This window comes from Myotis yumanensis, unplaced genomic scaffold (assembly GCF_028538775.1).
Source record: "Myotis yumanensis isolate MYYU_CA2020_CCGP unplaced genomic scaffold, mMyoYum1.0.hap1 SCAF_15, whole genome shotgun sequence".
Classification (NCBI taxonomy): domain Eukaryota; kingdom Metazoa; phylum Chordata; class Mammalia; order Chiroptera; family Vespertilionidae; genus Myotis; species Myotis yumanensis.
The window spans coordinates 39,825,012-39,850,970 of record NW_027223766.1 but is presented as its reverse complement, the minus strand read 5'-3'; the positions used below and the strand labels follow the sequence as shown (position 1 = coordinate 39,850,970).

At 36.8% G+C, this 25,959-nt stretch overlaps 1 protein-coding gene across 1 annotated transcript in view; it reads left to right on the top strand.

The window, feature by feature from the left end:
• The window catches only part of RIMS2 (regulating synaptic membrane exocytosis 2), a 353,913-nt gene that overhangs the window by 286,188 nt on the left and 41,766 nt on the right, over positions 1–25,959 (top strand). Inside the window, 1 exon segment of the mRNA XM_070392355.1 lies at positions 14,388–14,626. Coding sequence (XP_070248456.1) covers positions 14,388–14,626 — 239 coding nt within the window.

Genomic DNA, 25,959 nt, shown 5'->3' with positions numbered 1-25,959 from the left:
TATCTTAATTTTTAGTTCGCTAAGGTCATTGCATTATTGCCGTGTTATTTTTGTATAATGGTAATCTTCCAAAAATGTCTGATAAATTATTGTGCAGTGGAGTAACATTTTCAAGCAAAGAAAATATTGAATTTCAATATGGGAGTGTCTAGATTTTTGCCATCTGAAAGAAGATATTTAATTACTTTTAAAAATATGCTTATTTTATAATGCCAAGTTTCATTCAACCTGTATATGTTTTTATTTTAGTTAATATAGAATCAGAGGAAAAGAAGGGATATTATGATAGTTTAACAACTAAAAAAAGCTTTTATTCTAGCTATAGGCACGACTTTTGAAAAGTCTGGTTCACAGAAAAAATACCAATGTCTTTCATTTTAGTATGGAATGACCCAGGTCATTCTACTTAAGCAATCTTTCTCCCATTTAAAAAACAAAACATCAAAGAGTGAAATTTTATGCTAGTTGTAAATAGTTTTGAAGAATTGATGAGTATATCAGGCACTATTTACACTAAATTTTTATTATGTGAATCAAGGGAGGACAGTAGGCTGATCTATAACAGTAGATGATTTTTTAAAAAATCACATATTTAATGTACAAAGTAGATCATTCTGTTATTTCTCAATACATTCCATGTAAGAATAGGGTATGACCAAATGTAAACGATTGGTGGAATACACACACAAAAATTACAAGTGATTATTAACTTGCATTTTTTATTTATTTTATTTATTTTTATTTTTTTAATATATTTTTATTGATTTCAGAGAGGAAGGGAGAGGAAGAGAGAGATAGAAACATCCATGATGAGAGAGAATCATGGATCGGCTGCCTCCTGCACGCCCCACACTGGGGATTGAGCCCGCAACCTGGGCATGTGCCCTGACTGGGAATCGAACCTGGGACCCTTCAGTCCATAGGCTGACACTCTATCTACTGAGCCAAACCAGCTAGGGCTTAACTTGCATTTTTTTAAACCAATTTTAATATATAGGCCCAAGGATAGAGTGATTTAAACTTATTTTTAAAGCTTAAAATGCAAAATGGCTAAATTTTTAAAATCTTCTGTCTTCAAAAAGTATTTTAAATTTTACAAGAAAATGAGGGAATAGTAATCAGATAGTAAATGAGATAATTTCCAAATGAAGTTTTTATACATAAACACATGAAAAAAATCCAAAGTTGATTATCTATTATGTGCAATTATCAACCAAAGTGGACCTGTACAATTATATCAACAACTGTACCAAAAGTCACATTTTATTTTTCTCAAATTTTAAAAATAGCCAGTGTAAAAATAAATATTGATATACAATCATTTCTGTGCTGAGAGAAAAATACTTTCCTCCCCCACCCCCCCCAAATCATTCTTAAGTGTATGCTAATCACAATAACACAAACAACTGAACAGCAAAGCAATACATTCTAGACTAGATTGTTTTTATGGAGGGACAGAACTGAGGCTTCAGAATAAGATTTTATAACAGAAATCAGTAAAACATTTGTTGACATCTCACTGTCCGCTTTGACCGTCTGCTTATGGTTGGAGGTATAACCTAAATATAATGTGTGGTTCCTGGAAGACGGAAGAATTAGCTTAAATGGAAGAAGGAAGCTGCTCCACATTAGTGCAATGCTTTCTGCATCTGCATAGGAGCAAATCGAGTGCAGCACCCGGCAACCACACGGCCTGTATGGGACGGAGGACTGCTGTGCAATGTGCAAATGCACAGGGGATATTAGTGGCATTTCTTAACTTATTATCTCAAATCACTATTATTTGAAGTCTTTGGATTAATTGACATCTATGTTCTGCCTTGGATTCTATTTTGTCTTTACACTTTACTTAGCAAATTGGGTTAGACGTGGAAGTGATTTTAGAACAAACATCATGTCTTACATTTTTAACAAGAGGCCAAGTGCACCTAATTCATGTACGGGGTTGGGGGGGGGGGGGGGGAAGGCCTCAGCCTGGCCTGCACCCTCTCCATTCTGGGACATCCCTCTCACAATCTGGGACAGCTGTCTCCTAACCACTCACCTGCCTACCTGATAGCCCCTTACCCCTCTACCTGCCTGCCTGATCGCCCCTAACCACCTCTGCCTGCCTGATCTCCCCTAACTACCTCTGCCTGCCTGCCTGATCACCCCCAACCACCTCTGCCTGCCGGATCACCCCTAACTGCTCCCCTGCTGACCTGATTGCCCCTAACCACCTCTGCTTCAGCCCCCACACCTGGGACTCAGGCTTCCCTCCTCCGGCCGGCCACGGGCACCCGGGACCATGGGCGGCTTTGCCCAGGTCTGGCTTTGTCAGGAAGGACATCTGGAAGGTCGTCCGGAAGATGTCGGTCTAATTAGCATATTACCCTTTTATTAGTATAGATTAGCATAGCGTGTCTTAAACATAGTAGATGTACAAGTAGTGCTTGTTAATTGGTTCATATCTATGTATTTCTAAAATAGTTATTAGGAAGTTTTATTTTCCTCATCAGCAAATACATATTTATTGAGTACCAAAATGATTTTGAAACATACTAGATGCAGCTTAAAATTAAATTAGTATGTAATCATCTCTACATTGCTCGGTGTATTCATTCATATAATGAACTTCTTTAATTCACTTACTCAATGATTCTTTCCTTAAAGCCACTTAGTGCCAAGTATCAGGTACTAGGCTGCTGAAGTCACTGACAAACTGAGAAGAGAGCAGATGATTGCAATAGAGCTTTTATAGTGGAGACATAATAAAACCTTGAGAACACATTGTAATTGGTATCCAAACACTCACGAAGTCGAATGTGATGTTGCCGTATCGTTAGGTTCATGAAATGACCTGGGCGAAGCTGCCCAGCTGGCGTGCAGTCTTGCTACCAGAGCCCCGCTGCCCAGATACCAGATATATTTTGGTGCCACCTGGCGGCAGTTGTCTACGCTAGTGAAAATACCAAAAATGTAGGTGATTCTGAACAGCCAATGAAGGCTTGCCGTCTTTTCACATGGGGAAGTTGTACTGCTCAGCAAGGCCGGCCAGCGAGTCTCAGAAACTAGCTGCTGGGTCTGCAGCATCAGCATCACCTGCAAACTTGTGACAGATGCAGACCCACTGAATCAAAACTCTGGCAATGGGACAGGGAACTGTTTTAATAAGCCTCCAGATATGCCCTGGCCGGCTTGGCTCAGTGGATAGAGTGTCAGCCTGCAGACTGAAGGGTCCCAGGTTTGATTCCGGTCAAGGGCACATGCCTGGGTTGCGGGCTCGATCCTCAGTAGGGAGTGTGCAGGAGGCAGCCAATCAATGAGTCTCATCATTGATGTTTCTCTCCCTTCCTCTATGAGATCAATTTTAAAAAGATTATATATATATCTCCACCGGATTATTCTGATGCAGTCTGAAGTTTGTCAAACCTGCTCTTTTCATTACTGGTCAAGTGTGGTGGCTAAGAGCATGCGTTTTTGAATCATACAGGCCTTACTAGCAGTGACACCTTGGGCGCACTGCATGACCTTTCTACGCTTATATCCTTCTGTTCTTACAGTAAGTTCCTCTTTCATAAGGTTATTCTGAGGATTATTTCAAATGAGGCACAATAGATGTGAAGGTCCTGAGGTGGAAAAGTGCTTGCCATTTTTGAGGAATTTAGAAGAGGCTGAAAAGTAGTTTGTAACGAAAAACGAGATGGGATGAAAGAGAAAGACGCAGACTTGCAGGACCTCGGAGAATGAGGGTGGGTTCCTGAGCTCCTGTGGAGGAAGTGGTATTTGCCAGGAGAGGCATTTGTTGGTTTGTTATGGAGCGGAAAGAATAGGATAGTGTGCAGAAGCAAGTCATTCATAGACAGACAGTCGGGAATTAAAAAAGAAATTCTTCTGATAACTTCTATTTTATGGATTTTGGGGTTCACCCAAGTACAATGAGAAGACATGGAAGAGTTTTAGAAGTTGGGAGACATAATCCAATTTATGTTTTAAGGAAAACGACCCTGGCTGCTATTATATGGAACACAGAACAGGGGCAATGAAGATGTATTGCAGTAAAGTAGACAAGAGTAACATGGACTTGAGTGGTAAACACCCGGATGGGAGACATGGAAGGATATAAATATATTTTAGGGTTAGAATCTGGAGGCTGTAATGATAGATTGAGTGTGGGAATAAAGAAAAAGGAGAAGTCGAGGGCGCCTCTTGGATTTCCAAATTAAGCAACTTGGTGAAAAGTTAAACTACTGAAACAGGGAAGACTAAAAGGAATATATTTAATTTAAAAATTAAGTTTTGTTTGGGACATATCAAACTTGTGAAATCCTAATCCTGTGTGACATCTGAGTGGTTATTTTGAGTAGGTTATTGGGTAGACAGTCTGGAGTTAGGAAAAAAGCTTAGTCAGCTAACTTAGATTTAGAGATTATTGGTGTGTGTGTGTGTGTGTGTGCGTGTGTGTGTGTGTGTACATTGATACAAATATGGTGTTTATATCTTCTTTTTAAGATAAGGACATTTCTTCTGATAGCTTCCATTTTTCCCATGAAATAAAAAGAAAAGTTATCCTCCCAAGAGGAAAGCAAAAGGTGAGGTTTGAGTAGCATGAAGGAGTCTGGTGGTTATTGTAGGGAGAGTGGCAAGTGCATGTGTAGAGTACCTTTAAGGCCAGTGACAGGGAATTATAGTCGAATCAGTGTGTCCTACTGATATTTTTTTCAACAATGCTCAAACGTTGAGATGTAGGCATAGAAGAAGCACATAATCGGAGTCACCAGAGGGTTCTGCCAGTTGGATGTGTACGAAGAGGGGTGCTAAAATGTTGAGAGTGTGTGCAAAGGAGTGATTGAAATGATGGGCTGTAAAATGTAAGTTACATGTAAGATAAAGGAGCTGAAAATTTGAGAAAAAGTGTGGGAATCAAAGTTATAATACTGAAGGATAAGGATACCTGATTAAATGAGCTAGAAATAAAGGAGTAGAAAGCCTTGTAGCAACTCTCTGAATAAAGTTGGGGTATATTATCTCCATTTTATGTCATGGTGTAACTGAGGAACAATTACTCAATTACAGCGTAAGTAGTGCAGCTAAATCATGAATGTGAGTCTCCTGGTTAAATTCAATTGACTTCCCAGTAGATAATTATTTTTCCTACTAGATATACAAATCATAAATATTCTTTGTTCAAGATTAGGAGTCATTGCCCTCAACACAGTGGAAATCCATATCCCCAAATAAGCATTAAATTAGAAAAATTAATTCTTCATTTTAGAACATGTGACTACCTTGTCTTTATTTATTTATTTTTTTTTAAATATATTTTATTGATTTTTTACAGAGAGGAAGGGAGAGAGATAGAGAGTCAGAAACATCGATGAGAGAGAAACATCAATCAGCTGCCTCCTGCACATCTCCGACTGGAGATGTGCCCGCAACCCAGGTACATGTCCTTGACCGGAATCGAACCTGGGACCTTTCAGTCCGCAGGCCGACGCTCTATCCACTGAGCCAAACCGGTCTCGGCTACCTTGTCTTTATAATATTTATTTGCTAATATTATTTTATTGCTTTATATTTTCACTTTAAATGAACTTATTTTGTTTTAAATGTTAACTGTACTATAGGTTTTATTTTTCATATTAAGCTTAATGTTTGTCAGTGTTATCATTTGATTGCCTTTGTAAGGTTTTGCATTAGTCCATTTTATTCACAGAACAACACTAATTTCATAATTAACATCAAAGGGAAATATAATTTACATAGGAAAAAAACATTTTATTTCAAATATTTTTGCTGTAATCTATCTATGCCATTTAAAACCAGTTATCTAAGGCAGCGTTGTCCAATAAAAAAAATATGAGTCACATATATAAGTTTTTAAAAGGTACATTAAAAAAATTAAAAACGAACAAGTGAGAGTAACTTAATATACTTTTTATGTTACTCAATATATCCAAAATATTCTCATTTCAAATATTAATGTATATAAAAAGATTGATGAAATATTTATTTTTGGGGGGTATACCAAGGCTTCTAAACCAGTGTGTACATTGTACTTACAGTGCATCTCAGTTTGGATGAGGAGCATTTCAACTGTTCATCAACCACATGTTGCTAGTGCCTACAGTATTGGACATTGCAGATCTAGACACTGCATAAATTATAATTCTACAGAGTAAAATACTCCGAGTCAAGCTCTTTGTCTATTTCTCTTGAGAGAAGTATGATTTGAGAAATCTTGGTTAGGAAGGATACAGATTTGTTGGAAAGAAGAAAGAAACCCAGTAGTTTTGTTTTATTTTAAAACAAGTAGACTATCAAATTTGTTCAAAGTTCTGGTCTTTTTTAATGCAACAACCTGGTTGGTAATTCTATCTTTCAAACTCATCATTTTTCCATTAAACTTTTATATGCGACTATTTATAATATATATATATATATATATATATATACACACATACACACACACACACACACATATATATACATATATATATGGGATACTTGTGTTTATTTATATATATTAGACTTTAAATGACTAATGATAAATCTTGGGCAATTTTATAGTTTCATTGTATAATAATCTATAGCATAATCATTCATAAAGTTCTGAGGGTTTATGATTTTTATTTTGGAACATAAGGATTTAAAATACAAGGATTTAATTGTGTAGAATATAACAAATGTTACACTTTAAATGTACATTTTTAAATTAAAAATTTAGGATCTTCATTTACTATCAATTAGCAACATTGTTTTTAATATTTCTAATAAAAATTTTATTATAAAAATCCTAGAGGCCTGTTGCACGAAGAGATTCATGCAATAGGCCTTCCTTTCCTCTGGCTGCTGGCACCAGTTTTCCTCCGGCACCCGGCACCCAGGCCTTCGCTCTGGCCGGGCTCCAGCTGGAGCTGGCCCCGCGGCCGTGAGGCTTTCGCTGCTCTGCCGGCCTGGGGCTGTCAGGCTTCGCTCCACTGCTTGGAGCCTATGTATGCAAATTAACCACCACCTTTGTTGGTGGTTAATTTGCATATTGCTCTGGTTGGCTGGTTAGTGTAGTGAAGGTATGGTCAATTTGCATCTTTGTCTATTATTAGGTAAGATTTAGTACAATATAAAACATAATTTCAACACATGTTTATCAAGGGCTTATAATTGAATACTATAAGACATGTCGAAGTGAAGAAAAATACCTTGTTTTATATTTGCATTTGTACATTTAATTCATTATTTAGTCATTCAAACTTGAGTTTACGAGAAGTGGCAGGTTATGTTTATTAAAGGAAAAGAGCTTATAACAGATAAATATCCATAAAAACAGAAGTAGCCTATAAATATGCTATGAGAAGTCTGTTTGAAACACAATATTTACAAATTGCTTACTCTCTGTTCATCTTTATTATTTCATTATGAAGAATAGGTTCATTTGAAAATGAAAGTATATTAGTTTCAGAAAGTGGCTAATTGTAATGGAAGTAATAATAGCCTTGACTATTATTGCTGTTAGTTTTCAACACAAACTTGAGAAAATATTACTGTAATGTGTCATGTGAACACTTTTGCCACAGTGTGTCCAGGTTAAGTGTCCACTCCTTCTTGATGACCTCGTCATTGGCTATCATTATGTCTCTAACCTCAGTGAGCATTTTTATCCAGTCTTAATAACATTTGGCTAAAGCAATAATACAGCACTTAAACTGGCATTCTCTCCAGGCAGAAAGGGGCTTATAGGAAAGTCTAAGTTTGGGAGTGTTTTCAGGAGGATGATCTGTAAAATAAAGAGAACTTCCCATTTAACTCAGTATTTACCAACAAAACAGAAGAGTAAGTTTATTTGCCCGAATTGTGTGTAGCATTTCATTTAGTGCCAAAAGTGTATAACTTTTTTTTTTAGTACTTACTACAGTATCTATAGATAATAAATGTCTGTTTAATTTACTGGTATATGCATTCATTATTAATCATATGTATAACAAGATCATCTTAAAAATATTTTCATTGAAATACATCTTTTCAAGTTTGCAATGATCAAAGGTATCTTAATTATTCACTTATATGAAGTCTGAAGGACCATTTCTTTGAGGCCACTGACTTCCCTGCTTATGTAAAATAGCTGCTTCGAATAAATCTAACAAGTTTAAGTGTTTATTTTTACTAAAGCCTCAAAGTCCCCATGTAATTGTAAACATATATAATAATTAGAGCTAACAGTTAGCATATGCTAAATGTTGTATTTACATGTGTCTTTTTTTTTCCATTTAATCCTCATCACAACCTGTGAGAGTTATTATTTTGTTAGATTAATTAACTCATTTATTCAACCTTACTGTACACTTACCATGTGGCAGGCATTATTTTAAAACCTGGGATTTCACAGTGAACAAAAGAATCGATGTTCTTGCCCCATGCAGCTTACATTCAAGTAGAAAGGTACATAATAAAGATATGAGAAAACCAATGCTCAGAACAGGTAAAGAAATCTTATCAAGGTCATGAACTCTTAAATGATAGAAATAGGATAGAAACCCATGTCTGACTTACTTAGAACCTAAATTTAGGTTCTATCTCTTGGTAAAATTTTCAGATTTTATTGCCTTGAATAGATCATATAAAATTGTTGAGCTGCTTATATACCAAAGAATCAAATATAAATTTTTTTCTGTGAGGGACTGTGCCCTAAGCCTAAGAGAATTTGAAAAGTAGAAAAATTATAGGAGACACCCGCCTGCCCCCCCACACATACTTAGCCTCCTTATCCACGGTTTCACTGTCACTGTTTGTTCCCTGTAGTCAGCCTCGGTCTGAAAATATTAAATGGAAATTTCCAGAAATAAACAATTCATATGTTTTAAATTCTGTGCCATTGTGAGTAGCATGATGAAACTTTGTGTCTTCCTGCTCTGTCCTGCCCAGAACAGGCACCACTCTTATCCAGCATATTGCTACCTGCCCTTCTATTACTCACTTAGTAGCCATCTCCTTAATCAGATCGGCTGTCATGGCCTGGAAGTCTTGTATTCAAGTAACCTTATTTTACTTAATCATGGCCCCACAGAGCAAAAGTTAGTGATGCTGACAATTTCGATAAAGAGAAGCGATAAAGTGCTCCTTTATGTGAAAAGGTGAGCATGTATATATAGGGTTTGGTACTACCCACAGTTTTGTATCCCGTATATGTAGGTGTTCAGTAAACATTGGCTGAATAAATTGTCACTACCTTACTAGCTTAAAATTGTAGATCATCATTTGAGTAAGTGAAATAAAGGTTATTCAATCCTAAGTAGGATTTTTAATATAGATAAAAATTTTAATTGGGGGACTTTGGATTACACACAAACACACACACACACACACACACACGGAGCAAAGAATTAAAGAAATGGCACTTTTTAGTCCAGACAGCCACCCAATGACTGGCAACTGGTGCAAGCACGTATGAGTTGTAGTGAGAGGTATTCAGTTAGCTCCTGGCACCTGCCTCCAGGAACACAGCAGAGGGAAGGAAAAAGGAATTAAGCCTTTCAAGGTTCTATAATGTTTGGGAGCTTAGCCAATCTCATTGGGTTTTTCCTGCTCTGCCATTATTACTGTCACCTAACTTTTGAACCCTACAAGCCCTCTCTAGCACCACTTCCTAGCCCAAGATATAAATGATTCTACTCTCAAGTTAGCTGTCTCCTTTCCATCCTTAGGTGTCTTCTCTGTTCCTGTGCTTTGGTTCTCATACTCCACTGTATTGGTTGCTAGGCCCCCAGTATCTCTAATCACAAAATTCTGAATCACCTCAGTCTCTAATACCTTGGGTGAATTCTCTTCTTGGGTGAACCACCTTCCAGCTCTCAAACAAGAATATAATGAAATTCTTATTTGGACATGACCATATATTTTGTTTACAATACTACTCACAAACTCAGAATTTGTCTTTCCTATTTATCTTAACAGCCAAATACTTGGATCTGTTCATTCAACTCTATTAATTAACACTTTTAGCCCTGTGGCCTGTAATCTTCATTTAATTTAATCACATACTTCTATAACCCCTGATATGCTATTTAAGTCTTTGGGGAAATATTTACAAATATTTTACTCACCTTTCATTACCTTTTGCCTAATGATTGACAAAGTAGATTTGCTTTTTAATAAAAAAAAATATATATTTCAGGATAGCCCAGCTGAGATAGCTATCAATTGGTTGGACATCAACCTATGAACCAGGAGGTCAGGGTCCAATTCCGCTCAGGGCACATCCCCAGTAGAGGGTGTGCAAGGGGCAGCTGATCCATGATTTTCTCTCATCATTCATGTTTCTACCTCTCCCAGTCCTTTCCACTCTGAAATCAATAAAAATATATATTTTTTAAAGGAATTATTTTAAAAAATCTTTCAGGATACAACTTTCAATAACGATAAGGATGTGATAAAATAGATCACTTGCATTGGCAATTTTACATATTTTACTTTTAGAATACTAAATAGATCATTTTTCATTTTTTTATAAAGCAAAAATTAGAAAATGTGCATAAGACAGAACGTAGAAATGTAGAAACTCTGTCTTTTTCTGAAACGGCGTAGCCTATATCAACACCCAATATTATTGTGCAGGAAACTGGATTAGCTTGAAAGCCGTGCTACACCTTTGGTCTATGGTATGAACTGTGTGTGTTGAATGATTTTACCCATGTCAAAGGAAAAGGAGTGTTGGTCTTTGATTGCTCTTTTTATTTGTCTCATTTGTTTATTTCTTTTAATTTTTTTCTTATTGCCAATACCTTTTATATTCATTTTGGGGGAAACAAAATTTTTAAAAAGGACATTTTTTAAAAGCATAATTACCAACCAGAGAAAATTAAAACTACCTTTAGGACGCTGTTCTCAGTGTCTCCATCCAGATCTTTTTGCATTTATACTTCCCCCCCTAAGAATATAAAACTTCCTCAACAGACAAGTTATTTTTCTTCATATTCCCTGTTCATATTCATATTCTTGCACAGGTTTCCCGAACTACCTAATTTAGCAAGAGATGTTTCTTTTTTTTATATGAATTTCTTTGTTTCTCTGTGTGTGCCACTGAAGAGCCTCTGGCAGTTGAATTTGTCTGTGTCCCCAAGCGTTAGGGTAATTCCTCATTTAGTATCTGTGCCAGCCAAAAGTAAGCTCAAATGCCTGCTTCCTCTCTCCCTTTCTCCATGTCAGGAACATATTTTATGTCAATAAATATTTATTTACAACAGCATTTTCAAAGGTACATTCTATTTTATTGATGAACATAACTTATTCAGACACCCTCTATAGTTGGACGTTTATGGGGTTTTCCCGTGTGTGTTTATTTTGCTGTTGTAATCAATTCTCAATAAATAATCATTCTTGCTAAATCTGTACACATTGCTAAGATTTTCCTTAGGATCAATCCTAAAAATAGAATTGATAGGTTAAAAGGTCGGCTTATTTTTTTAAGGTTTTTAGCATATTTGCCAAATTGCCCCTCAGAGATCTATCACTGAGACCACCAGCAACATTGGAAATTTATTATATTACGAGACCCTTTCAAATTCTGTCTTTTAAAGTAATTGGTAATGTAATGGGTCTTTGCTTTATTAAGCACAATGAGCATTCCAAATGACACCCATGTTTGCAGAGTCTTTACAAGTATTCTATAAATCAAGAGCCCGAAAACTTTAAAATGTGTGGTTGATAGTTTGTTTGCTTTAAGTTTAGGTGACGTCCACTGAGGACAGTAAAATAAGCCAATAGTGATACCCTCACATCAGCCTCCCTCCCTCAGAACAGCATTCCAGCGCAACTACTTATAAACTCATCCCTGGTGGTCTCGAAGTTTTAAGGAGATGAAAAGTAGATCCATCTTAACAAAAAGTCTAATAACCCTTTCTGGTAGATAATGCATTATCCAAGTTGCTAGGTTGAAGAGAAGTGTACTTCTTTAAAACCAAATGCTAATTAAGATATTAACCTACATGCTGATTTATCATTTCCATTTAGTATTTTATTGTGTCCTGTTTGATTTTGGCCAAGTTTTTTATGCCCTTTATATCCAACCATGAAAATTAAAAAGCAGAAATCAGAAGGCCCAGTAAGCCATATTTTGTGAGTGTATCTTTGACTTCCCTGATAGATAAAGTAGGTGGGTTTTTTAGAAAATATATGTTTGGGGCACAAATTCTTACATAACAGGAGCACTAGGTTACTGTGACTCTGTGGGCCTTTGTTATTATTTTCAAAGCCTTTGCTCAACCAAAAACTGCTTTTTCTATGCCATGCCATGCCTTTTCTGATGACAGCATACTATGAAAATCTCATGTTGCATTCTGCGTTTATTTGCTCAGAGTCCCTGGAACAAGAGATATCTAGAGGAGCAAAGCATCCACTAGTTAAAGGGGACCTTAGAGATATTCCAGTTCAAGATGTTTAATAGATGCTTAATGGTTGATGATGGTGATGATGGTGATATTGAGAAAGAGGAAGAGAATAGCTTTTGGAGCTCACATGTCCGGCTTTCTGCTTGGTGCTTGCTTACATTTTCTTACTTGTTAAACAAGGAAACCAAACTCCAGAAAGGGAAACAGCTCCCTCAGGATCAGTCACTAAAGCCAAAGAACAAACCGGAATTCGTGACTCCTAGTGTAGTCTACTCTCCCTTAGATAATGCTGGCTGCATGAAAACAGTTTTACACATTTTAACCTCAAAATGTTTCACTTTAAATTTATAATTGCAAGTATTATTTCTGTATGTAATACATGTTTGACCTTATTTTATCTATTGCCCATATCCTTAATAATAATTATTGTAATTTCTATTCATTGAATTTTTACTTCAGACATATTATCTCTATTATTGAAAATAAGGAAGGAAAATTCTAATTTTATAAATTAGAGGAAGCGGGGGCTCAGAGTAGAGCAATTCACTCTTTCAGAAAAAGTGAAGTTGGGATTCAAGCCCATGTTTATATGCCTCTAAAATGTTTTGGTTTTGTTGCTTATTAAAGAATAGCAAAATCAAACAAGCTTGAAAATGATCGATTTGAGGTTTATAGAAGCATATACACTGTTCTCTTTGCTTCTCTCTCTTTCTCTTTATGCCTCATTTCTTGTTGAAACTAATGTGGTGGTTAAAATAATATACTTTACTGTATTTTTTAAAAATTTCATATTGAGCCTTTCCCCTCTTAAATATCTGGGGAAAATGTACATACATTAATAAAATTAACAAGTTGTCCTATCCTTTTAGCAGATTTTACTCTAGGCTAGAGAAAAAAATATTTTGTTTACTAAGACCAAGAAATTGAATAGAGATAAGAGCTCACCTCAGTGGGTCAGTTTTCTTATTTCTATCCTTTAAATGATGTATACATTTTTTCTAATGTTTTCTATTTTTTATTTTGTTTCTGTAATTATGTGTTATGTGCTCAGATTGATCAGAACCAAAGTAAAGCAGGAACTATCACTTTCTCATACTGAGCCAAAAATTGGTGATCCATAAATGAGTCTTCCTCTTTCTGCCATTCAGGCTGCTTCCTTCACATTCTTCCAGGCTTATGGGGCTAGATGGATAGCCTGCTTCCACATTCTTTAACTTCTTACTCTGCCTCCTACCCCAGGCAGTGATCATGAGAAAATCCAGGTCCTCTCTCTGATTACTTCCATCCACGGAGTCAGTCCCGCAGATCAGCAGTCAGCTTGCATGCTTCCTGGACTCACTGATTGCTTTCTGACCACCGTCTAGAAAACGGATAACGATTTTTCGTTGCCAAATGAATGCAAGAGGAAAATCTTTTTTAATATTGACTTATGTCAATAAATATGAAACTATATGAAGTGAAATAAATTATGTTTAATTCAAAGCTAATGAAAACATCAATCCCTGTTAGAAGATTTCACTATTGCTAGATAAACTTCATTAGGTTTTTTCATAAAGTGAAAAAACTTGTTTTAAAAGGCCACTCTGAGCAACGGATGCTGTAATTTTTGCTATTTTTTGTAAAATGTTCCCACTCCATCGAATTTCTTTTTAAAGGCAGTAGGGAATCAGTAGGGGAGGAATGCTTTGGAAACGTCCTCCTTAGGCTACACAGCTTCCTCAGAGCTTTTTTTCACTTGCAGGACAGCTCACTGATTTTTCATGAATTTTTTCTTCCTCTGGCCATGCAAACTGGTGTCTTCTTTGACACCAGAGGTGAAACGATAAGTCCGTTTTCCATAGTCATGTTAAGGTGCACCCTGAAGAGGAAGGCCCATTCATGACCCTGGTATTTGAAAAACCGTAATCCTCAAAATATGCCCCATAAGTGATAGACTTCCATTCGATCTCAGATGTTTCCTCTAAAACACCTTTTCTGTCTTTTCCCTTTTACTCTCGTCTTCACTCTTAACGATCCACCGGCCTACAGTGTCTTTACATCCAAAATGCAAAGCCGACAAGTGGGCGCCTCGGGGAAGAACATGACCAAGAGCACCAGCATCAGCGGCGACATGTGCTCGCTGGAGAAGAGCGAGGGCAGCCAGTCGGACACGGCGGTGGGCGCCCTGGGCCCCGGCCACAAGCGGCGCTCTAGCATCGGGGCCAAAATGGTAGCTATTGTTGGCCTCTCCCGGAAAAGTCGCAGCGCTTCTCAGCTCAGCCAGACGGGTAGGCATTTTTCTGTTACTTTTGACTTCATCTCTGAGTTGTCATTAAAGTACATATATTCTTTCTCTCTTACTCGTTTTATTGCAGTAACATGTGGACCGTGACCTGTTCCAGAGGGAAAGGGCACTTTAAACTAGTCAGCTCTTCTGAAAATGGAACAATGGCTTTGTTTTTCAGGGAGGAACCTGCTCTAACTCCAGCCGTGGCCGCTGTTCTTGCAATGGGTCTAACGTCTTTCTTCCTCAGGGAGGGGTTGAGCCTCGGTCCCCCTGATTGCCGGTTGTGGGCTCTTTGCTTTTCTGTAGCTTTCTCAAGTTGGAACCAGCCCAGTTCATTTTCATTCCCAGCAAGATACGGTGATGAAGACGGCACCTCATGTTCTGTGCGAGGAATAGATTTTTATTGCTGACAGCCTAACTTCTTTTTCAGTTTGTGAGCAGCAGTTACCAGTGGTATCAATTGCCTCACTGCAGTTTCTTTCCCTGTTAAAACTTCAAGCAACACCATTCTCCAGCAGCAGGGATGGAGGAATTTTCTGCTGACAGTGAAGATAGTCAAAGCTTTGCCAGTTTGAAATCCAGTGGCTAAGTCACATCCACCAAAATAAATTAGATACAGTGCTCCTGCTCAGAAAAGCCTCTGTTAGCAATTAAGAAATCTGTGAGTCAAAGCAATGTCTTTTTTTTCAAATGGGTGTTGATAATTAAACATTAACTCCCTGGTATCATGGAAATAATAGTGTATCTTCTACTTAACTAACAGACAAAAGCATATAATGTGGTGTTTCTTTTACAGCAAATAAATTATAGGCAAATGGATTAAATCTCATTTATGTTTGAATACTCGTGTTCTTATACACAAAAGTCAAGACGAAAATGTGCAACACACAAAAAAATTTAAAGATACATAATCCCCTGGACCCGGCTGATCTTGATTTTACAAACTATAATGGCGATTTTGGAATTGGAGCCTTATGTAATGATATTATATTGAAATAGTTATTTGATGGTATCCTTATAACCTGGTTGTAACTCACTATATTTTAATATGATTGTTACAAGAATTTTTCATGTTGTGTTTCAAAATGTTATTTTGCATTCTAGTACAGAAATGGAAATTTGATTTATGAACATAAAGATCATATTTAAATGATTTTTAATTGCTAATATTTATATATAATTAACTGTTTTAACTGTGTTGTGCTAATACGATAAATGTTAGCCTTTGAAATTTTTAATATATTTCTCTGGTAGAACTTAATTTATTGCACTTTCCTCTTTAAAATTTATAAACATCTATAAATCAAAAACTGCTCTAAAAATAAGGTTTATTAATTTAAAAAAGTTACGAACCTAAAACAGACAATAATAAGACTACAAGAGAATATGTGGTATTTAAATAATTGATTCCATACTGAGTTTAATTGTAGGACATTCAGAAGAAGTCTTTTAATTTTATTAAAATAAATGCTTTAAGGTTTTTGAGCATCGGCATATAAACAGAAATGCAATTTTAAGGTAAAGGCTTGTTTTTCGTTGTTGTTGTTAATACCTAAGAATATTTTTTCCATTGATTTTTTTTTTTTAAGAGAGAAAGTGGAAGGGAGAGAGACAGACAGACAGAGAGAAACATCAATGGAAGAGAGACACATCAACTGGTTGCCTCCCAAATGCACCCCAACCATGGTCAGGGAACAAACCTGCAACTGAGGTGTGTGCCCTTGGCTGGGAATTGGACCTGAGACCCTTCGGTGCAAGGGCCGACGCTCTAACCACTTAGACACACCGGCTAGAATGGCAAAGGCCATTTTTAATGAAATTTCCATGCACTCTGAATAGGTATATGGAGCTACTGTTTGCCTTTTATTCAATTGAATCCTGTTCCAGTTACCTACTAGGAAGGCTTCCAAAGAGGCAGTAGCAGGTATTTGCTGGAAATTTAATAAAGCCCTAGCCGAACAGTACAAAATTCTACCCGGAGTAGCGCTAGCTCATTCCTCCAACAGATGGAAAAGTAGGAGTGTTGGCTCATTGTCCCCTTGGGCTTTGAAAGCTATTTGGTCTCGAAGTCTTTATAGAGTGAAAAACACGAAGGCAGCATTCATCTTTCCTCTCTGATGCTGCTCTAAGTGGACAAATTCTTCTAACTTTTGACTGTTAGAGGAAGTTGTGTGTGTATTAACTGACACTCTTATTCACTACCTTATTCGGTGTGTTTGACAACGTAACATCATACTGTTTCTCAGTCAATATTGATTGGATTTCTACTCCGTGGCCGACACCAGGCTGCGTATTAACTGGGATCCCCCTCATTTGCTAAGAATGTGCCAGTGGGAAGGAGAGACAGGCCTGAACAAATAAGGTAATAATTAGTTGCAATTACAAAGCTTGCCTTGATGGAGAAGTACCAGGTGACTGGAAAGCGTAGCATAGAAGATGCTAACCTGGTCTGGCTCATTTTTCATCCACCCTCTCTCTGGTTGGATACTTTGCACCCAAGAGGGTTTTAACGAATGTTGAATGGGAAAAAACATTGCACGTGGTGTAAGGTGCCTTTCTGTCTTTGCATTTGGTTTGACAGTCTCTATAGTTATTTATACAGTCCACAAATAGTTAACCTGTGTTGTCAGTGTGCGTGTGTGTGTGCGCGCGCGTGTGTGTGTGTGTGTGTGTGTGTGTTTCTGTTAAAAACAATTGGAAGTCAAATGACCTTTTGAAATGGCATTTAAATTCAACTGTATAGGACCTGAATTTGTATACGAGGTATATACTATGAGGGAGAGTGGCAATAGATTCTAGTTTAACCTAGATGTATGCTTGAAGTTGAAATATTGGGAAAGTGGGTCTCGGATACTTTTCTTAGGCATAAAAGTTTGGCACTGACACAGGAATGTAATTTCTGTAGCTTTTAGTCCAAAAAGGTGGGGGTTTTATTTCTGTGTTTGTTCTGGTATGTGAGGAATTTATTGCTTTTCACTTGAAGATTCAGGATCGCTTAGAAAATGAGAGTGGGACAAGAGCTAAGAGAGAAGTATGACATGAGATGGGGAAATTCTGGTGAGGACATTGATGGCGAGGCAACATGTAATGCAGATGTAGAAGAAAACATAGGAAGATGTAAAGACAAGGATATAATCGCAGAAAACCACAGAGAACCCCTGGGTGGGGGGTCTGGGCGGGATGGGGTGGGGGGCGGGCGGCTGTGCTCATAAAGGAGGCATCTCTGCTTCTACAAGTTTCCAAAGGAAATATAGCGGCCAGAGGTAGAAGAAGAGTGGCCACCAGCCCCTCTCACAGCCCTTCCAAGTCCCATTGACATTTGAAGTATCTCAAGTCCTTCCCCTTTTTGGCCTTCTTCCCCCTCTGCCAGCGGTCATTTTATCCTGGAATCAGAACTGAGTCAGAGGGAAGACGATGGCCAATGGTTTCTGACCTGCTGTCAGCCAGACTGAGCTCTTCATTTAACCCGTCGCTTGTAAAATTATCTTACTGGAAACGACAGTTGGTTAGACTTATACTTCAATATATTAAAATAGATTTATTTTTTTTAAAAAAGATTAAGAATCTGCCCTAACCGGTTTGGCTCAGTGGATAGAGCGTCAGCCTGCGGACTGAAGGGTCCCAGGTTCAATTCCGGTCAAGGGCATGTACCTGGGTTGCAGGCACATCCCCAGTAGGGAGTGTGCAGGAGGCAGCTGGTCGATGTTTCTCTCTCATCGATGTTTCTAACTCTCTATCCCTCTCCCTTCTTCTCTGTAAAAAATTAACAAAATATATATATTTTTAAGAATTTGTGTTCAATTTGACTTATGCATTTGGAAAGTAAATACATGTTCAAAAGTTCATTTCTTATTTCTAACTGAAATGGAAAACTGAAATTCATTTCTTTCCTCAACAAAGTGTAATATTCTAAATCATATAGCACAGTTCACAGTTTAAAGTTATACAAGGTCTTCTCTTTGAATCACGTTCTAGGGTTTAATTTTCACTTCCAGTTAAATCTTTTTTGTTTTATATTTTGTAATAATGAAACTGAGTGGTTCACATGCTGTGTATATTTGAATAATCTTCATATATTTAGATATGAATGAGCCTTATTATTCTGAGTTACACAATCTCAACTGTAATAAAATTTCCTCATAGATTCTGGATACTGTAGTATTCCTGTTTAAGCCTCTCAATCATATTTAGTATTCCCTGGATGTGTATTTATTTTTATTTTTGTTAACCCTCAACCAAGGAGGTTTTTATATACTAAACTCAGGTAAAATTCCATGGCATTTAAATTCGATGCTTAAACTTTTAAGTGGACTGTCAAAGCAACACTGAACACTTTGATTTTTAAAAAGTATTAAAATTTTAAATATTCAATCAATATGATTAACTTATCATTTTGAGTTTCTAATAAAGGTTGTTGTGTAGGTACTATAGACTATTAAAAATTATACAAATTATACAGAAACTCTACAAATCATACCCATCATGATTATGTAATCTCCTTTTCCATTCCCAAGTACACCTTTGAAGAGCTGCCAAAGATGTGTTACCTGCTAAGATATCATTGTTTTAGCATAATGAATCTTCAGTAACCTTTAAGCTGCAGTAACAAACACAGAGACTTTTCTATTCACATTTTCAGAAATGGAATCCCCCAAAACCTGTTGAAACTTGTTATTTACAAAGATGGGTTTCAAAGAGTAGAGATACCAGGAGAAACCACAACTAGAGAAAAGTGCAGCATCATTGCTCATAGAAAGCGTTCGCACCTTGCAGACATTCTTTCTGTAAAGGTTAAAGAAATGCCAGCATCTGAAGCATCACTGGGCAGCCCCAGTGATTCCTGTAGATCTGAGGCATGGTTTCTAGGGGTGGCCAGTCTCTACTTTCACTCCAAGAGACAAAGAACGGAGCCCAGCTACATACCTGTGCACACCTGCACACTCCTCTTTATCCCAGGGCAGGGTAAAATCTGTTCCCAAACCAGTCCAGCTTCTCAGGGTGGCAAGTCTCTCCCTCCCTTCCTTCTCCCCTCCCTCCCTCCCTCTCTCCTGTGTTGTTCTAGCTACAGTTCCATCTGAGGCAGGAATTGTATCAGTCTCAAGAGTCCTTGGCCTCATGTTTTATATGCTATTCTAACTTGCTTGTGTCTGTGCTATCTTGCATTGCCCTGGCAAATTGTGCTCCTTTACTTGTGGCTTCTTAGCTATTATTGACTCACTAGAGGCCTGATGCACGAAGATTCGCGCAATAGGCCTTCCTTCCCCTGGCTGCCGGCACCGGTTTTCTTGCGGCACCTGGGACCCAGGCCTTTGGTCCGGCCGCAGCAGAGATGCCAAGCCTCTTCAGTTTTCAGTCATTTTCATTCTTCGCTTGGGCCGGAGCCTTCAGTCTTCGCTCCACGCCTGTGTATGCAAATTAGCCCGCCATCTTTGTTGGGTTGATTTGCATACCCATCCTGATTGGCTGGTGGGTATAGCAGAGTGACGGCCAATTTACATATTTCTCTTTTATTAGTGTAGATGACCTTGCCTCTCTAGCTCTCCTACACTGGCTTGTTTTCCTGTTCTCCATTCTGAACTCATCGTAAGAACTGAAGGAATTGGCAGATTCCCTAAGCATTTCTCTTCTGGTTGTAATAAGCTGTGAGTCAGGAGCAATGCAGAAGGCTTCTCTGATTGTATTGGAGCCTTGCCCGCCTGCTGCCACCATCACTATCACCACTACTGTTGTACCTGCCAGTCTGTTCCTGCTCACTAGTCCTCACCTGGCTGTCAATCATAAAGGGCATGATTTTGTTCTCCCAGGCTTTAATTTGGTGCTTTAAATTATGGGTTTATTTATTCTCTCCTTGCTGTGAAATTATAGGCACTTTCCATAGTAACAGTATCTCTATAGCTATGGAGACACAAAGCAAGCCTTTCCATAATGAAGAAAAGAAAAAAATATATAAACATTATATGATAATTTTCATATTAAGGAAAAATATTAAGCAGAAATAATTGAATGACCATCATATGACTTCCACCAGGCTTTCTAACTACGGTTTAGAAGTTATATATACTTTAGAATTGCTATCTGAACGGCAGAAACAGCACCTGGTTTTATATATTACTCCTATTTTATCGTTAGCAACCTTTATAAATATTTACTTATTACAAGCAGTATGGTTATTTGACATAAGGAAGAAATGCAACAAATTCAACCAGTGAATTTATATTGAAATATGGTCCTATAAATTAGTCAACAATATTTTAAGTATAATTCACTGTAATTATGACCAATAATATACTATATTTCATTTGCATCTAAAGGAGATAATATTTTTTTAAAAAACTTGAATTGCTTTTCTCACCAGTGGAATAAGACAGGTGGTAATACATTTCATGGCTGTGAAACCGAAGCAAAAATGTTCAGTGGATTTCTTGAGTAATAATGAAGCAAAGAAAAAGCTAGTTCGTTGTTTTAAAATGCGATCATGCTGCCTTTGTACTGGGAAAATTTATTTTAAATTTATAACTATATTGTATATAGTAGCTATTTTTGTAGGGAGTACATTAGGATAGCAAATTTATATACCTTATCTGTAATGTATTTACTTTTTCAAAACTAAGCTGATTCTCTACTTAATAAGATCTCACAAATATATAGTCATTTTCTAGCTTTTACATATCAGCTAAGACGAAGTGCTACTGAGAAATTTTTCTAACATAAATGACTCTAAAGGTAAAATAAACTGAAATGCTTAAAGATGATCTCCTCAAATTAGTTACACAGGCAAAGAATCACACCCTGAATGTGTAGATATAAGGCCGTGACAGACCGAGGCACAGTGGTATTTAGCAATAGTGTGTCCATAATGCATTTCTCTTGGGGCCTTGCTTTCTTGACTCTAGGCTTCTGGGAAGATATGAGGGCTGCAGATAGAAACCCTAATGATGATGGTGTCTACCAGAGGATGGACCAGAGTCTGAGGGATTATACTTTCTATTGCTGCTGTAACAAGTTACTACAAATGTAGAGGCTCAAAACAACCAAATTATGGTCACACACTTTCTGTAGGTAGAAGCCTAGACGCAGTGTGGCTCAGCTGGTTCTCCGCTTAGAGTCTCAAACGGCCAAAAGCAAGGTGTTGGCAGGACTGTGTTCCTTTCTGGTGGCTCTAGTGATGACTCCTCTTCCAGGCTGCTTCTGGTTGCTGGCAGAATTCCATTCCACGCATGTGTGGGACTGAAGGGCAGTCCCCATTTCTTTGCTGGGGATCATTCTCAGGTTCTAGGATCATTCCAATGCCAGCCGTGGCGGTGGGTCAAGTCCTCAAGTTTCCAATCTCTCTACCTCTCTTCCTTCCTCATCTAAGTCTATATATGACTTATCTGAGGAATAGTTTCTGCATGTAGAATAGCTAAAAGGGCATGCTCATTTTTTTAAAAATATATTTTATTGATTTCTTACAGAGAGGAAAGGAGAGGGATAGAGACCTAGAAACATCGATGAGGGAGAAACATCGATCAGCTGCCTCCTGCACACCCCCTACTGGGGATGTGCCCGCAACCAAGGTACATGCCCTTGACCGGAATCGAACCCGGGACCCCTCAGTCCGCAGGCAGACGCTCTATCCACTGAGCGAAGCCGGTCAGGCAGGGCATGCCCATTTTTAATTTAGAAAAATATTTGCAAATAACCCTCTAAAAGTACTGAGCCATTTATATCCTCTCCAAGAAATTCTAAGAGAGCCTATTTTTACCCACTCTTGGCCTTATTAGTGTTCATTTCTTTTCATCTTTGCCAGTCTAATACAAATTTTCACTTTCACTTTATTTAATACTCAACACTGAATACATTCTTTGATTATTGGTAAGGTTAAGAATATTTCCACCACTTACTGATTTATTCATTATTTTAATTTCATTTTTCCTGTGTAATACTTGTTCTGTCTGTGCCCATTTTCCTGGTTTTGGTCATATTTGGTAAAACCTTCCCCTCTCGTATACTATAAAATTGTATATTTCATTTTGACGTGTGTATGAGGTTTTTATGCACCTGGAATTTCTTTTGTAGATGGTGAGAAGTAGAAATCTAAATTTATTTTTTCCAAGTAGATAGTTAGAACTAGGTAATTCACTGAATAACCCAAACTTTATTTATATAAAATCCCACATTTTGTGTATTTCAATTGTTTTTATTTTTGTTCTTCTTGGATTTTCTGTTCTGATCTACTAAATTGAGAAGTTGAAACAATACCATAATGTTTTAAATATTAGTTTTGTTTTATTGTTTATTTTACTAACTCATAGGTCAAGACTATCCATATCTTATTCATCTTCAAAATTCTCTTGGCTACACTCATATTTTCTTTTCTTGGAAAACTGTACAATTAAAATTGCATTAAAATTTAGACTAATTTGAGGAGAATTGGCATCTTTATACTATTAATTCATTCTATTCAGACTTATAGGCTGTCTCCATTTGAGTAGGCTTTCTATGTCCTTCAGTAACACTTTGTAATTTTCATTAAATATCTTGTGGCTATGTCGCACTTGCTAATTTCTATCACTGTATCTCATTAGCTTCATACTCTGTTACTAATCTGACTCTAAACAAATTGGTTCAAAAGGAGACCATTCTAATTTTAAAGTCCTTAGTGATGTGCGTGTGAGCTTGGACGAACTAAACACAAGACCCTTTCCTGTACATTCAGAACCTGAACACGTGTAAAAACAGGACCCATTTTTGACAGATGTGAAACCACCATTTATTTGTAATAAATAATGACACACCTATTCCTAGATATTTGGTAACATGTATTACCATTGGAAATACCATCTTTTTTCTAATACATTTTCTAAGTCGTTTTTAATATTTATTAAAATTATTGATTTAAACAGTGCTTTAAATCTTGTATGAGGCCACCTTAGTGATTAATTCTAATGCTTTTTTTCTCATGAATTCTACTTATTTTTCACTTTAGATTTTCTAAATACAACTCAGATCTTCTGAAAATAATTTTCTCTCCTCCTGCAAGGTACTTTCAAGGTGCCTCAGCTCAGATCCATCATGATTAATTGGATAAGAGACTTAAGATATATTCTGAAATGATGTTTCACTTATTCTCTGCTACTTTAGAAAATGGATCATATGCCTCTCTGCTTTTTTTTTTTTTAAGGGATGGAAGAGAAGCAGTGATATATATTTTTTTCCTTTCCCAACCCAAAATAGGCATTATATAAGTCATGTTGTCAAATGAGAAAGTAAAATTGTTTTCACTTGTACTGTATCCTCTGTAGTTCTTTGAAGCAAAAACTTTAATCTATGATTCATTGCTTTTTAAGGTCATGGTACTATTTAATGTATTTATATGACATTGGGTCTTTGGCCAATCTAAGATCTATTTCCAGCTATCAATATTTTCAAAAGCATGAAGAAGTAAATTTTTAAAATGAATTAACAAAGTGACAGGAACAAGGACAAAGTAATCAAAAGCAATATTTATTGAGGGCTTCTATGCCTGTTGCATTCTAACTTTTCTCATTTAAATGTGTTTCTGGTTAAAAAATAGACACTATCAGTCATCATAAAAATGAATTTTTTTTTCATCTTAAGTAACATTTCCCAAAGTGTATTCTATAGATCTTCAGCTGCCAACAGATAATAAACAGAAAACTGATGTTTTGTGGACAAATGAGTATAGAAAATGTGGATTAAACAGTTTTAATATGTGGGTTTTATAAATTACAAGACTTTATAAAGTCATTTGTTATTTATATGTGCTTTGTGACTTTTCAAAAGAAAGATACAATATGTAATGTCTCCATGACTCATTTTGACCAAGTAATTTTGGTCTATGAAGCATATCTTAGAGTGACTATGTTTTGGAATACTTTGGAAACTACCTAAACATCTTCAAATGTAAATTGTAGCACGCGCTTTTAAGAAAATGTAGAGTTAGAAGAAGTAGACAAAACGCTCTTCTCTGATTATTCAGTTGTATACCTCATTGATACCTAGTTGCATATCTGTAGTTGCATTTTTTCATTAAGTGGGTTGACTAAGAACCAAAATGCTCTTCCTCACTGTTTTAAGTATCTCTGATCCATTCTTTAACTGAATCATGAAGACAGCATTCAGAACAAGCTGGGTGGTCATTAGTGAGGGGGGAGGTGTGGTAGGAAGAGAAGAGATGCAATGATAGAGAAGAGGAGTTGGGGGGCGATAAAGGTGCAGTGATCTAGCCAGAGATGAATTGCTTTAATATAAGTGATACCTATGGCAAATACACCTCTCAAGTGCAAACACTTTATCTTTTCTACAAACTATTATTTCTTTTTTATGTATGTTTTAATTGATTTTTTTAGAGAGATGGGGGAGAGGAAGAGAGAGAAACATCAGTGTGAGAGAGAAATATCCATTGGCTGCTTCTGCACACCCCCTAGTGGGCATTGAGCCCACAACCCCAACATGTGCCCTGACTGGGGATCAAACCGAGACCCTTTGGTGCACGGGATGATGCTCAACCAACTGAGCCACACCAGCCAGGCTTAAGTTATTATTCTTAAAGTATCTACACTTAACTTTGTATAATCCTAGATTAAGAACTTATAGAGAGAGAACACCATTTATTATAACTCTTTTATCTGCCTCATGACCTCTGAAACAGTACTTTTATTGAGTAGCATGAAAAATGATGAAAACTCTCACTGACTGTAGTCTCAAGTCTCTATGATTTCTCTTTCAATCTCTGTGTTGGTCAGTGTTTCCAAATAAATCAATGTATAGTGGTTATTAGTAGTTGCTATTGAATGACTTTTTATTTTATTTTAGCTAATCCTAAAAGGTTCAGTAAAAATTTAAATAATGTGATATATTTCTATAAATCTTTAGTTCATCAAAGATTGATTTGTGGAAGTAATAAAATTAACTAAGACTCATCTACCTCCTTTGAAAGGTACTGTGTTTAGGAACTCTCTTAACATATATGTACACATATACATATCATGATAAGAAGTCAGATTCTAGCAAAAGTATATGGCAGAGAAGAAGTAAACAGAAAATTCATGGTCTGTGGGAGTTTTTTGTTTTACTGCTGTTATTTGTGTGTATACTAATAGTACTAGCTACATATGTTCTGACAGGTGAGTTGTAAAATATTTTAAGTGTGTATCCTGGTTTGTGTGAAGTATAATTGCCTTGTTTATATCTTTTTATGTGTATGGATAAATGAAAATGTGTTCAAATTTCTTTAGTTACATTTACATGTCATGCCAGGAACCTAATTACAACTCAATAACCCCTGAAAATAAAGCATAAAATCTTGCTTAAGCCAGTAATTACTTACAT